General features: G+C 38.1%; 1 protein-coding gene across 1 annotated transcript in view; it reads left to right on the forward strand.

The window, feature by feature from the left end:
* The window catches only part of ABLIM1 (actin binding LIM protein 1), a 383296-nt gene that overhangs the window by 324707 nt on the left and 45036 nt on the right, over nucleotides 1–13553 (forward strand). The window contains exon 13 of the mRNA XM_053692692.1: nucleotides 4103–4207. Coding sequence (XP_053548667.1) covers nucleotides 4103–4207 — 105 coding nt within the window. The remainder of the gene's footprint in view (nucleotides 1–4102; nucleotides 4208–13553) is intronic.

Raw genomic sequence — 13553 nt, forward strand, 5'->3', positions numbered from 1 at the left:
GAATGGCAATACCACACTTAAAGGGACATTGTACTCAAGAAGAGCAGAAGAGCAGACTTTAAACATCTTGACAATATTTTTTTTTTATTTTGATCTGAAGAAATGGCAAGCAAAAACCTAATATAACAGTATTATTGTTTTACTTTCAGTTCATGCTTACTGGCTCATAAGGGCAACTCCCAGTACTCTATTGGTGGAGAGAGAGAGAGGGGAGAAAATAAATAAAATGCAAATTATTATTTTGTTCTAATAAATGGCAGTTTGTTAAAAACCAGCAAGTGCTACTGCTAGGTTTTGTGGAAGGTTTTATTTATTTATATATATATATATATATATATATATAGTGATATATTTTAAATGCCATCTCTTAGATAAAACAAAGAAAGGCAATATTGAATACAATGTCTCTTTATGTTTAAAGTTAATCAAATCACACAATATAGTATTGCAGCAAATTGCACCACATTCTCCACCCTAAGGACCAGACTAAGAGTGGAGCACTATTTAGCGCTTTTGCTATAGCGCTAATTGCACTAGAAGTAAACTTTTTGTGCTGTTGGATTGTGCTCGTGTTACGAGTTGAAAGTAAAAAGTTATCGCTCTCATGCTAACCCGACGTGCGCAAAAAAGCTGAACTTACAATATTGCACCCGCAATAACCTATTCCCCCATAGAAGTCAATGGAGCAAAAAAAAGTGGGAAAAAGCCTAGCACCCAACTTTCGTGCAAACCTGATTGAATATTCTCAAGTGCACTAACCCGAGATGACAATATAAATATTTCACATTCAAATGTTCTGCACATAGCAGAATTTGTTCAATTTATTCATAAATACATATTTCTATATATCTGATGATATTTTGGTACAATATATATCTATACATTCTAGGGAGCACACCTTTCACCTATATGGCTCTAATAAATTGTTGGATTACATTGACTACAAATATGGGACTTAGTCTTTTCCATATATATATATCTCAAACAGGGAATATAATGCCTTCAACCCCCTAGGGAAAGAGGACAAGCTGCACAAAAAGTTAGCGCTGCAACACTCACTACTTTCAATGCAAACGGTCAAGATCTTATACAGCTGCTATAATCTCAGAGGGTATAACCCACAAAACTTAACCTCACTAAGAAGTAAGAAGAAGGGAAAACAATGCAAAAGAGAAGAAGGGATAAAACAGCACTATACAATAACCTAGAGGTTCAGCAATTGTGGATGAAATTATCGACAATATGATAGATAGCAAATCTAAACAATTAGGTGCCGAATTATCATTGTGCGAGCGGACACAATCCAATATTGGGGATCATGTCCGCTGCACATTGATAAATGCCGATAGCATGCGCTCTCTGCATTTATCATTGCACCAGCAGTTCTTGTGAATTCCTGGTGCAATGCCGCCCCCTGCAGATTCGCGGCCAATCAGTCACTAGCAGAGGGTGTCAATCAATCTGATCGTATTTGATAGGGTTGATTTCTGGCGATGTCTGTCCGCCGCCTCAGAGCAGGCGGACAGGTTATGGAGCCTGAAGGCTCGCCATAAACACGGGACATCAAAATATACCCCTTAGAAACAAGTAGAATAAATATGGCAAAAAATCAATCTCTCCTTATACACAAAAAGACAGTAATAAAAGAGTAAAAGTTATAGATATAACACAAGGAGGAGGTAGCCGGTAGGTATTGCACTTACAAGAAAATACCTCAATCATATGAGGTAATGGGCCGCATCTGTCAGAGTAATGCCTCCGGTTTGATCTCGGACTGTATCCGTGGTAGAAGGTGTTTTTAGCTCTGCTTGGAGTATGGTGCGCTTGCTTGAGGTGAGAATTCTTAGATATTCCTCCGTGAATCCGGTGGTTATGCAGAGTAAAAAACACAAGGAAGGGCCATAGCGTAATACAGTTTTTAATAAAGACAAAAGTTAAAACACGCCAAGTGCCTACTTACATCTAAATCCCTCAAACATATGAGATATGATTAAAACCCATAAAAAACACACACATAGTACTCAGAGAATCTTCAGGACACTTCCGTATTCACAGAATGCTTGGCAAGTTAAAACGAAGTCCCAATAGACGATCCGCAATCTCTTAAAACCTAAAACACCAAAATGGTGTAAAAGTACATAGCTAATGTCCCAAGGAATCATCCCTAGGTTTAATCAATCCTTCTTCCTCAGAGGGTTTGAAGAGATCGCGGATCGTCTATTGGGACTTCTTTTTAACTTGCTAAGCATTCTGTGAATACGGAAGTGTCCTGAAGATTCTCTGAGTACTATGTGTGTGTTTTTATGGGTTTTAATCATATCTCATATGTTTGAGGGATTTAGATGTAAGTAGACACTTGGCGTGTTTTAACTTTTGTCTTTATTAAAAACTGTATTACGCTATGGCCCTTCCTTGTGTTTTTTACTCTGCATAACCACCGGATTCACGGAGGAATATCTAAGAATTCTCACCTCAAGCAAGCGCACCATACTCCAAGCAGAGAAGAACTAAAACACATTCTACCACGGATACAGTCCGAGATCAAACCGGAGGCATTACTCTGACAGATGCGGCCACTTACCTCATATGATTGAGGCATTTTCTTGTAAGTGCAACACCTACCAGCTACCTCCTCCTTGTGTTATATCTATAACTTATACTCTTTTATTACTGTCTTTTTGTGTATAAGGAGAGATTGATTTGTTTGTCTTATTTATTCTACTTGTTTCTAATTGTTTAGATTTGATATCTATCATATTATTGATAATTCTATCTGCACTTGCTGAACCTCTAGATTATTGTTTAGCGCTATCTCATCCCTTCTTTATATATATATATATATATATATATATATATATATATATATATATATATATATGGTGTGTACATGTGTATTTATGTGTTTATATGAATGTAAATACATATATACACTTATAAATACATATGCACACATATGTAGACATATATATATATATATATATATATATATATATATATATATATACATCTTTAGACATGAATATGTTTGTATCTTAATCATAAAGCCCTTTGCAGACTTTTTTTTCTAACACCCCCTTATATCTTTAAGACCTTATAACTTTTTTGTGCGATATATTTTAGAAATCATTTTTATCAGATGGTGTTATTATGATTGTAACTGTACTTTGTAATGTATTTTTGATGTGTATTGTGACACTTTTTTTTGTTTTTTGAAACAGTTAATCACAGTTCTGAGGATGTGCTAACCCTTGCGAGTTTTAACTTGAATTGCGCTCAAGCGATTGTGTTACTTTCAACTTGTAATACCAGTGCAATTTAACCTGCGTGCAAACATTTGCGAAAACCCAATATCACTTGTGCCCAAACTTTTGGTCTCCACTCGTATTCTAGCCCTACGTGTCTCAGTTTTGTTAAATGGCCATTAAGCGTTTCTTGCTTTTGTGTTAACATTGTGCGTGTCCCAAAGGCATAGAGGCACATTTTGTAGCCCACTGTATGTGTTCATCAAAATTCTGAAAATCAATAGCTGGCTTTGGCAATTTGCAGCATTGTGAAGAAAACCTAGGTTACAAAATGTGCTTTTTGACCTATCCAGGAAGTGTAGAACAAGCACACACAAAAGGAGGTGTTGAATGTCCCTTTAAAGGACACTAAATACTAAATACATTTCAGGCACCTCCTTATAAGCATGGGTGCTGCTATTATGTAACTCTGCAGGTAACTGAAAGAGGTACTGCACATGTGCAAACACTTCAGCACTGGACTGTAGTGAAAGCTAGATTTCCACATTGCGACACCCATGACTAGAGGGAGGCTGGGAATAATCTCAATACTATGCTTATAAAATGAATTTAGTGTTCAATGTCTCTTTAAAAATCACCCAATGCTACAAACTGTGTTTCCACTTACTTTAAAATCCTATTTATTTATTCTTTCTTCCTGTTAAATATATTTTTTGTTTTTGACTACTGTTTAATATTTAATTTATTTTAATTTAAATAATTTTATTTTAATGAATTAAATTTCTTCAGCGTTTTTTTTTTCCTTCGGATTTCTTTATGCTTTTTCTGTGTTTCATTTCTATTCGTTTTTTTCATTGGAGGCACTGAGCCATCCAGCGGCAGGAACTCCCCACTCCCTTATCGACCAGACAGCCGCCCACTAACACCAACATACGCTCAGACCCCTAAACATTTCCATGTTCCAGGTAGGAGATGGTGCTTTTGTCTGTCTCAGTGTCCCGTCCTGGAATAGAATGTAGCTTTGTGTTCTGTTTTGTGTTCATGTCTCAACGTCTCAGGCCCCGAAACTATTTTATATTTTTATATTTGTAGTTTTTCCCTCAAAATGTAAAATGGTAAATCTTTCACGGTCTTTAATACCCTGTTATATTCACAGACTAATGGTACTGTGATTTCCCTCAGCCCTTTTCTGATTTATAAAAACAAATTATATTGTAGAGTTAAAATGCAGTAGAAATTCTGAAAAATCCTCCACACTTTCTGGTGAGATTATATTCTTATTGGTACTGCAAGGTCCCTTAGTTAGCTTGAGAGCTGTTTATATCACTTTGCAGGGTTTTGGATATGAAAGAGAGACACCTATGTTACCTCCTCACTCCTGGCTGGGCTTTAGCATTTATGGATAATTTCCCTTATCCCTGATAAAATACACGATAGACCCTAACAATAAAGATTTAATCTGTGTGTATATATATATATATATTACCATTTTTTACCATTTTATGTAATTGTCTTTTCTTTGTACGTTTTCTAATGTTTTTCTTGTTCTGTGTTGCTCCATTTTTTGTACCATATGTAATATTTTAAACTTAATAAAAAATAAAAAAGAGACAACTACATTGCAATATAGTGCTCAAAAAATGTTTTTGTGTTATTTCTCTCTCTGCCAATGAGTGTAACCTGCTATTAACAGAACCACAATCCTATCAGAAACCTGTTCCCCAGAGTGAATTAAACCTAACTACCATCTTAATATCAATATTTTCCAACACCCAAGGGATACCGCTACATGACCCCCAGCACAAATAACCTTATTAATTCTAAGACTTGACCCCTCTTTGCTAATACCTACCCCACTAAATCACTTTCTCAATGTCCCCTTTGCAAGTACCCCCTAACACCAAATTCATTTTTCTAACACTCTTCCCAAAAAAACTAATAATTCAAAAAATATTTTCTCTTAAAAATAAATAAATAAAAAATAAATTATATATATATATATATATATATATATATATATATAAAACATAACTTAACTAGCATATATATATATATATATATATATATATATATATGATTCTTCAGTCTCACTTCAGATACAAAACAACAGAGGTGGTGTAGGAGCTACCTAGTATGGTCTAAACTATAAATCCCTATTGGATCGCTGTAATCTCCAAAACAGGGATCAAAATTGATTAGCTATACAATAGGGGATGGGACAAGCGCTCCAAATGTAGAGCTGACCAAACTATGGTCAGCTCTAATTTTGGAGCTCTTGTCCCATCCCCTTTTGTATAGCTAATCAGTCTAACTTCAGGTAAGGTCATTTTATGGGGCAGTTATTTTTTTATTTTATTTTTAAATACCAAGGAAAGTTTTGGTAATTGGGAGAGATATTTGTGAAAGGTTTAGGGTTGGCAAGGGGAGTTTTAGATTTAATTTGCTTGGAGGTGTTTGTGATGGGAAGATTGTGGAGTTGTTTTTATTTACAGAAGAGGTTAGATTAATTCGGAAGAGATGGCTAGAGATAAGTCGGTGTTGGTGGTGTAGGGCTATGTAGGGGGTTTAGTAATGCATTCAGTGGGAAGAGAGAATTTGTTTTTAATTGCTGTCCGGTGAGCCCACTTAGGGTTAATTGTGGTGGGGACTTGGTTATATAGCAAGGGTACATTGTAATCAGGGGGGCCTGGTCCATGGTGGATAGGGTTAGGAGCTGCAGGGGAGGTCACAACTTAGCTCCATTGTATGGAGGAACAGTTAGAGAACTATAACACTGTTACATATGTAATATAGGTACAAGGGTGGGACATGGTGACTTAGATCTGAAGCTTTCTGGTTGCTGGTCATGGCAAGAAGCTGTAAGGTGTCACAAATAACACACTGTCACTAAATACTAGTAGTGTTAGGTTCAATGTTTTCCAAATCACATCATGAGGACCCTTAACAGGCCAGATATTCATCAGATCTTAACCAGAGCACAGGTGAAATAATCAGCTGATCAGTAACCATGGCTACTAACCTGCTTTCACCCACAAACTGATGATTTCACCTGTGCTCTAGTTAAGATATAATGAATATCTGGCCTGTTAAGGGTCCTGAAGACTGGAGTTGTGAAACACTAATTTAAGGGACACTTTAGTCAGAAAAGAAAGTACAATATTTGAAAATAATAAATAATAATTTTTTCAATATAAAGTTATTCAAAATGTTGCAGCTAAACCTGAACTTGAGAAACAGAGCAGAAAAAAGGGCGCCTCCTAGTGTAGCCAATTATTATAAAAGGAATAATGCAAAAGTAAGCATACTCACAATGGGTGAAGGCAGAGATAATGCCTAGATGAACGTTCTGGGAACTTCACAGTGTCCCAGCTAACTGTGCACTTTGCTGAGGGCTGCTCCTCCCAAACGCAGAAAAGATATCTGTAATCTGGAAATCAAGAAGGAAAACAAGAGGGCGACCCCTAGTGCAAATCAATGTGGAACCAGTGATGAATATCTGTAACTGCTTGCGAATGGATACTCACAAAAAGTAATGCACCTTATAGTGCAAATAAAGCATACTAGGAATATTATGGTGTCCTAGTGCACAAATCCGCCCAAAAAGCACTGTTGGGATCGATGGTGAACTTTAAAAATATCAGGATGATGGAAAAACAGAGAACTCCAGTATCGATAAAAAAGTTTAATTAAAAATATACACAGATCTACAATGACATCTGTAGTACACAGTTTACTACAGATGTCATTGTAGATCTGTGTATATTTTTAATTAAACTTTTTTATCGATACTGGAGTTCTCTGTTTTTCCATCATCCTGATATTTTTAAAGTTCACCATCGATCCCAACAGTGCTTTTTGGGCGGATTTGTGCACTAGGACACCATAATATTCCTAGTATGCTTTATTTGCACTATAAGGTGCATTACTTTTTGTGAGTATCCATTCGCAAGCAGTTACAGATATTCATCACTGGTTCCACATTGATTTGCACTAGGGGTCGCCCTCTTGTTTTCCTTCTTGTTAAACCTGAACTTGTCTGTGTTGTAGTTTCCTGTTGTGAGCTGTCTGATTCTATTTTCCTATGATCTCTAACTAGAGTTGCCAGCTGTCCTGCTCGAAAATACAGGACACACTCTAGTTGACTGATCACGATAGCAGTTGGGGTCACACAATGCCCCCCCCCCAAAAAAAAAGCTCACAGTCTTGTTCCAACCGTGTATATTTTTAACAACTAAGCTGGCATTTATACCTTGGCTGCAATTAACATACAAATAAATATTTTTTTCCCTCTGGTTGCCAGTAACACAAGTAAACAGTAGTGATTTGACCCCCTTGTCTGCCTCTTCCTTTTGTTTGATTCATATTTGTAATGCATTAAGGCATAGGAGGTCTTTTACATTTAGCTAAAACTCGGTATATCATTACCAGTATTTTTGTGAAGATTTTACTGGGCAGCCTGCTAAAATACTAGACTGTCCGGTTAAATACCGGAAACCCTATCCCTAACCAGCTGTAGTACATGCATTGAACCAACTACCCAGCTACCAGTCACCACTTGCTGTGACGAAAATAGTTTTTTGTTTTAACAAAATGAATATCTGAATGAATGCACCAAAAAATGAAAGAAAACAAAAAAAAATCTGAATAAAATCATTTGTTTTTGTTTCCTTTCACCTAGATTACGAGTTTTGCGTTAGGGTTAAAAAGCAGCGTTGGCCGGTCCCAACGCTGCTTTTTAACGCCTGCTGGTATTACGAGTCTCAAAGGTACAGTTGTACTGCTCACTTTTTTGGCCAGACTCGGAAATACCGCAAATACACTTAACGTCAATTGCGTATCCTATATTTTCAATGGGACTTGCATAGCGCCGGTATTACGAGTCTGCCAAAAAGTGAGCGGTAGACCCTCTCCTGTCAAGACTGGTACTGCATTTTAAAGTCAGTGGTTAAGAGTTTTACACAACAATGCCGTAGCATAAAACTCTTAACTAAAGTGAAAAAAGTACACTAACACCCATAAACTACCTTTTAACCCCTAAACCGAGCCCCCCCCCCACATTGCAAACACTAAAATAAAATTTTGAACCCCTAATCTGCTGAACCGGGCATCACCGCCACTATAATAAACATATTAACCCCTAAACCGCCGCACTCCCGCATCACAAACACTAGTTAAATATTATTAACCCCTAATCTGCTATCCCTAACATCGCCGCCACCTACCTACATTTATTAACCCCTAATCTGCCACCCCCAACGTCGCCGCCACTATATTAAATGTATTAACCCCTAAACCTAAGTCTAACCCTAAACTTAACACCCCCTAACTTAAATATAATTTAATTTAAATAAATCTAAATAAAATTAATACAATTCACTAAATTATTCCTATTTAAAACTAAATACCTACCTATAAAATAAACCCTAAGATAGCTACAATATAATTAATAGTTACATTGTAGCTAGCTTAGGGTTTATTTTTATTTTACAGGCAACTTTGTATTTATTTTAACTAGGTACAATATTAACTATTTAATAACTACCTAGTTAAAATAAAGACAAATTTACCTGTAAAATAATAAATAGGGGTTAATAATATAATGCTGGTGTCGGCGATGTCAAGGGCGGCAGATTAGGGGTTAATAAGTGTAAGATTAGGGGTGTTTAGACATGGGGTTCATGTTAGGGGGTTAGGTGTAAACATAAAATGTGTTTCCCCATAGGAATCAATGGGGCTGCGTTAGGAGCTTTACGCTGCTTTTTTGCAGGTGTTGTTTTTTTCCAGCCTGCTCTCCCCCATTGATTCCTATGGGGAAATTGTGCACAAGCACGTTTTACCTGCTCCCCGCTAATGTAAGCAGCGCTGGTATTGAAGTGAGATGTGGAGCTAAATTTTGCTCTTCGCTTACTTTTTTGCGGCTAACGTCGGGTTTGTAAAAGCCCGTAATACCAGCGCTGTCTGTAAGTGAGCGGTGAGGGAAAACTGCTCATTAGCACCGCACCCCTCCTAACGCAAAACTCGTAATCTAGGTGTTTTTTTTTAAGGGCTTAATACTAACCTTAATGCGCTCTGGAGAGCGTGCTAACCCTATCCTTGCCAGAGCCCCGGCCGCGCTGACATGAGGCTTAGTGCGCTCGACCTATAGTACCTGCACTAAAGTTAGTGGAGGGCCTAGGCACTGAGAGCGTTAGTGCGGCCGAGGCTCTGGTAAGGATCAGGTTAGCTCGCTCTCCAGATCGCGTTATGCTAAGTATTCCACTGTAGCTCTGAACATTGTTTTAACAAATAACTAATGTAAATGTTTAACTAAGATTCAGTATTTGTTTCTTTTTAAACTAAACAAATACAAAATAGTGCAGCAAACAAATGTTCAGCTAAACAAATATCCCTGAATATTCGGTACAAAAATTTCAAACAAACCAAAAAATTTCTTGGCTGCAAATGTTATACAAATATATTTTAAAAATACTATTTTTTACTAGGGACACAAACCCCAAATGTCCTTTCATGATTCAGACAGAACATCTAAACAACTTCCCAATTTACTTCTATTATAAGATTTTCTGTTTTCTTGTTATCCTTTGTTGAAAATCAGGAAAGTAAGTTCAGGAGTGTGCACGTGTCTGCAGCACTATATGACAGCAGTTTTGCAATAATGTTATACATTAGCAAGAGCACTAGATGGCAGCACTATTTCCTGTCGTCTAGTGCTCCAGACATGTGCACACCACCTGTCTAGATAGCTCTTCAACAAAGAATAACAAGATAACTAAACACATTTGATAATAGAAGTAAATTGGAAACTTTTTTAAAATTGTATTCTCTATTTTAATCACAAAATAAGTATTTTGGGGTTTCATGTCCCTTTAAAGGGACATTGTACACTAGATTTTCTTTGCATTAATGTTTTGTAGATGATCCATTTATATAGCCCATCTGGTGTGTGTTTTTGTAAAAATGTATAGTTTTGCTTATTTTTTAATAAAATTGTGCTGATTTTCAGGCACACCTAACCAAGCCCCAAAGTTTTAGATACATACTGATGTATACAGACTTCAGATTGCTTCTGTTTGTATAATGGGTCTTTTCATATGCAGGGGAGAGGGGAGGGGGTTCTGCTATCAGCCACTTTCAGTGGATGTCCCAGGCTAATCTCATCCACAGTGCTAAACTGGGAGCTTCTAAGTACGTCTAAGTATGTTTTTAAAATGCTTTATATTGGATTTTTATATCAGTATATGAAAATGTGTGTATACTGACCCTTTAGGTAATTATTTTTTTAAATGTACTTTGTTTTCTGACTACAATGTCCCTTTTAATGAGGTTGATAAAATCTTCTTATATTGAATTCATTATAGGTTTTAGTCCATGGGGGCTGATTTATCAAGTGTCTGGCGGACATGATTCACATCGATAAATGCCGACAGCATACGCTGTCGGCATTTATCATTGCACAAGCAGTTCTGGTGAACTGTTTGTGCAATGCTGCAATGCTGCTAGCGGCAGGGGGTGTCAATCAACTGATCACATGAGATTGGGTGGATTGATGTCTGCCGCCTCAGAGGAGGCGTACAAGTTAAGGAGCAGCGGTTTTAAGACCGCTGCTTCTTAACTCCTGTTTCCAGCGAGCCTGAAGGCTTGCGCAGAAACAGGGGTATACGGCCCCATTCAGGCCATGATAAATCAGCCCCTTAGTCTGGGAAGTGGATTTTCTCAGCAGACAATACTTTCATCCGGGGAAATGGTCTCTCCGTCTTGAAGTGTTTGAGGAGATATACAACAGGTGGGGGACGCCGCAAATAGATCACATGGCGTCCCGTCTCAATACCAAGCTACACAGATATGGGTCGAGGTCCAGGGATCCTCAGGCAGAGCTAATACATGCATTAGTAGTGCCTTGGAGGTTCAGTCTAATTTACCTCTTCCCGCCGTTACCACTCCTTCCTCATGACCTGCATCAAGCAGGAGCAGGCATTAGTCATACTGATTGCACCATCATGGCCGCAAAGGATGTGGTTTGCGGATCTGGTGGGGATGTCATGATCTCCTCCGTGGAAGTTACCTTGTCACGGGGATTTGCTGGAACAAGGTCCTTTTGTTCATCAAAGTCTAGATTCTCTGAGGCTGACTGTGTGGAGATTGAACACTTAGTCCTAGCCAAGAGAGGATTTTTCAGAGAGAGTTATTGATACTCTCATTCAAGCTTGTAAACCGGTTACTCGTCGCATCTATCATAAGGTGTGGAGAGCCTACTTATTCTGGTGTGAAGAGCGTGGATTTTCCTGGCATAAAGTTAAGGTTACCAGGATCCTATCGTTTCTCCAGGATGGACTGGAGAAGGGCCATTCTGCCACTTCCCTGCGGGGACAGATTTCGGCCCTGTCTGTTTTACTGCACAAGAGGCTTGTGGAGCTTACAGATGTACAGTCCTTTGTTAAGGCTCTGACTAGGATCAAACCTGTGTTAAGAACAAGATTTAGACTCCAAGGAGGAGCATTAGATCTAAAGTTTTTGCAACAGGCTCCGTTTGAGCCTATGCATGAAGTTGACATTAAATTGCTGTCCTTGAAGGGTCATTTTCTACTGGCTATTGCTTCTACGCGCAGAGTATCTGAGATTGCTGCCTTGCAATGTGAGCCTCCTTATCTGGTGTTCCATTCTGATAAGGCTGTCCTACATACTAAGTTCGGTTTTCTTCCTAAGGTCGTGTCAGACCGCAACATCAATTAAGAGATTGTGGTTCCTTCCTTGTGTCCCAATCCTCCTTCTGCGAAGGAACATTTGCTTCATTATTTGGACGTGGTTCGCGCCTTAAAGTTCTATCTTCAGGCTACTAAGGATTTTAGACAAATTTCTTCCTTGTTTGCTGTCTATTCCGGGAAGCGTAAGGGTCAGAAGGTCTCTTCGACATCCTTATCTTTTTAGTTAAGGAGTGTTATCCGCTTAGCTTATGAGACAGCGGGACATAAACATCTTCAGAGGGTTACGGCTCATTCTACTAGAGCAGTGGCTTCCTCTTGGGCCTTTAAGAATGAGGCCTCTATGGATCTAAATTTCTAAATTTTACTTCGGCTGAAGCAGCTTTCGAGAGAAACGTTTTGCAGGCTGTGGTGCCCTCAGATTAGGGTCCGTCTCTCTTTTTGTCCCTCTCATTATCATTCAGTGTCCTCTAGAGCTTGGGTATAGTTTTTCCAACAGTAAGGAATGGTCCTGTGGATTCTCCTTATATTAAGAAGGAAAACATAAATTATGCTTACCAGATAATTTTCTTTCCTTCTGTATAAGTAGAGTCCACAGCCCCCGCCTGTGTTCTCCGATGGGCGGCCCTCTAAATTATGTTTTCTTCTGGCACCATTTTTACCCTGATATTTCTCCTACTGTTCCTTGTTCCCTCGGCAGAATGACTGGGGGATGGGGGAAGTGGGAAAGGTATTTAAGCCTTTGGCTGGGGTGTCTTTGCCTCCTCCTGGTGGCCAGGTTCAGTATTTCCAAACAGTAAGGAATGATGCCGTGGACTCTCCTTATACAGAAGGAAATTAAATTATCTGGTAAGCATAATTTTATGTTTTTTGCATAGATTTTAGTAAATAATAATAAAAACGGCCCAGTGACTGCTGCTGTTACTGTGATCACCTTACTAAATTGTCATCAAGGGAAGCCACATGTGAAATAGTGGTCAATACGAGCTTTTGGGGTTATAATATAGATAAGTGAGAGGTCCAATTGTGTAGTATAGAAATGAAATAAAATCACTTTTTTTCTTGCAAGGTTTTTGCTGTTACCACAGTGATCACCTAACTAAACAGACAAAATTCATATATATTTTAAAGAGAGGTACTGGTCTACTAGAAAATAAACTTTATTAGGGGGTCTCTATACATAACAGATTTTATTTAAATTATTTTATTTACATATAATGTAACATTCTCAAGCAAATCCCCATTTTTTTAACTTTATTTTTAAGACATCATATTTGTTCTACTATACAATTCCAAGTAATTATCTTTCAAATGAGGGGTCTTGGAGGTTTGTAGCTGCTAAGTGAGCTGAGGTCGAGGGGTTTGAAGAACCTTCCCCCATCCAACTCCCTTGCAGCTACGTACTGTAAGCTTCCTCATTCTGTCACCACATACATACGTAGTGATGTCACTCGCACTCCCATGAAGCCTAGGAGTGCTGCCCACTAAGCCACCTATAGAGCGGGGAGGTTTCCAAAAATAGGGTTTGATCAACGATTCCCTTGCATGACGAAAAGTGCTCATCATGTGCATTGAATCAGTTTAAATGTTATACTGCTCATATGAAAGACCA

This window comes from Bombina bombina, chromosome 9 (genome assembly GCF_027579735.1).
Source record: "Bombina bombina isolate aBomBom1 chromosome 9, aBomBom1.pri, whole genome shotgun sequence".
Classification (NCBI taxonomy): domain Eukaryota; kingdom Metazoa; phylum Chordata; class Amphibia; order Anura; family Bombinatoridae; genus Bombina; species Bombina bombina.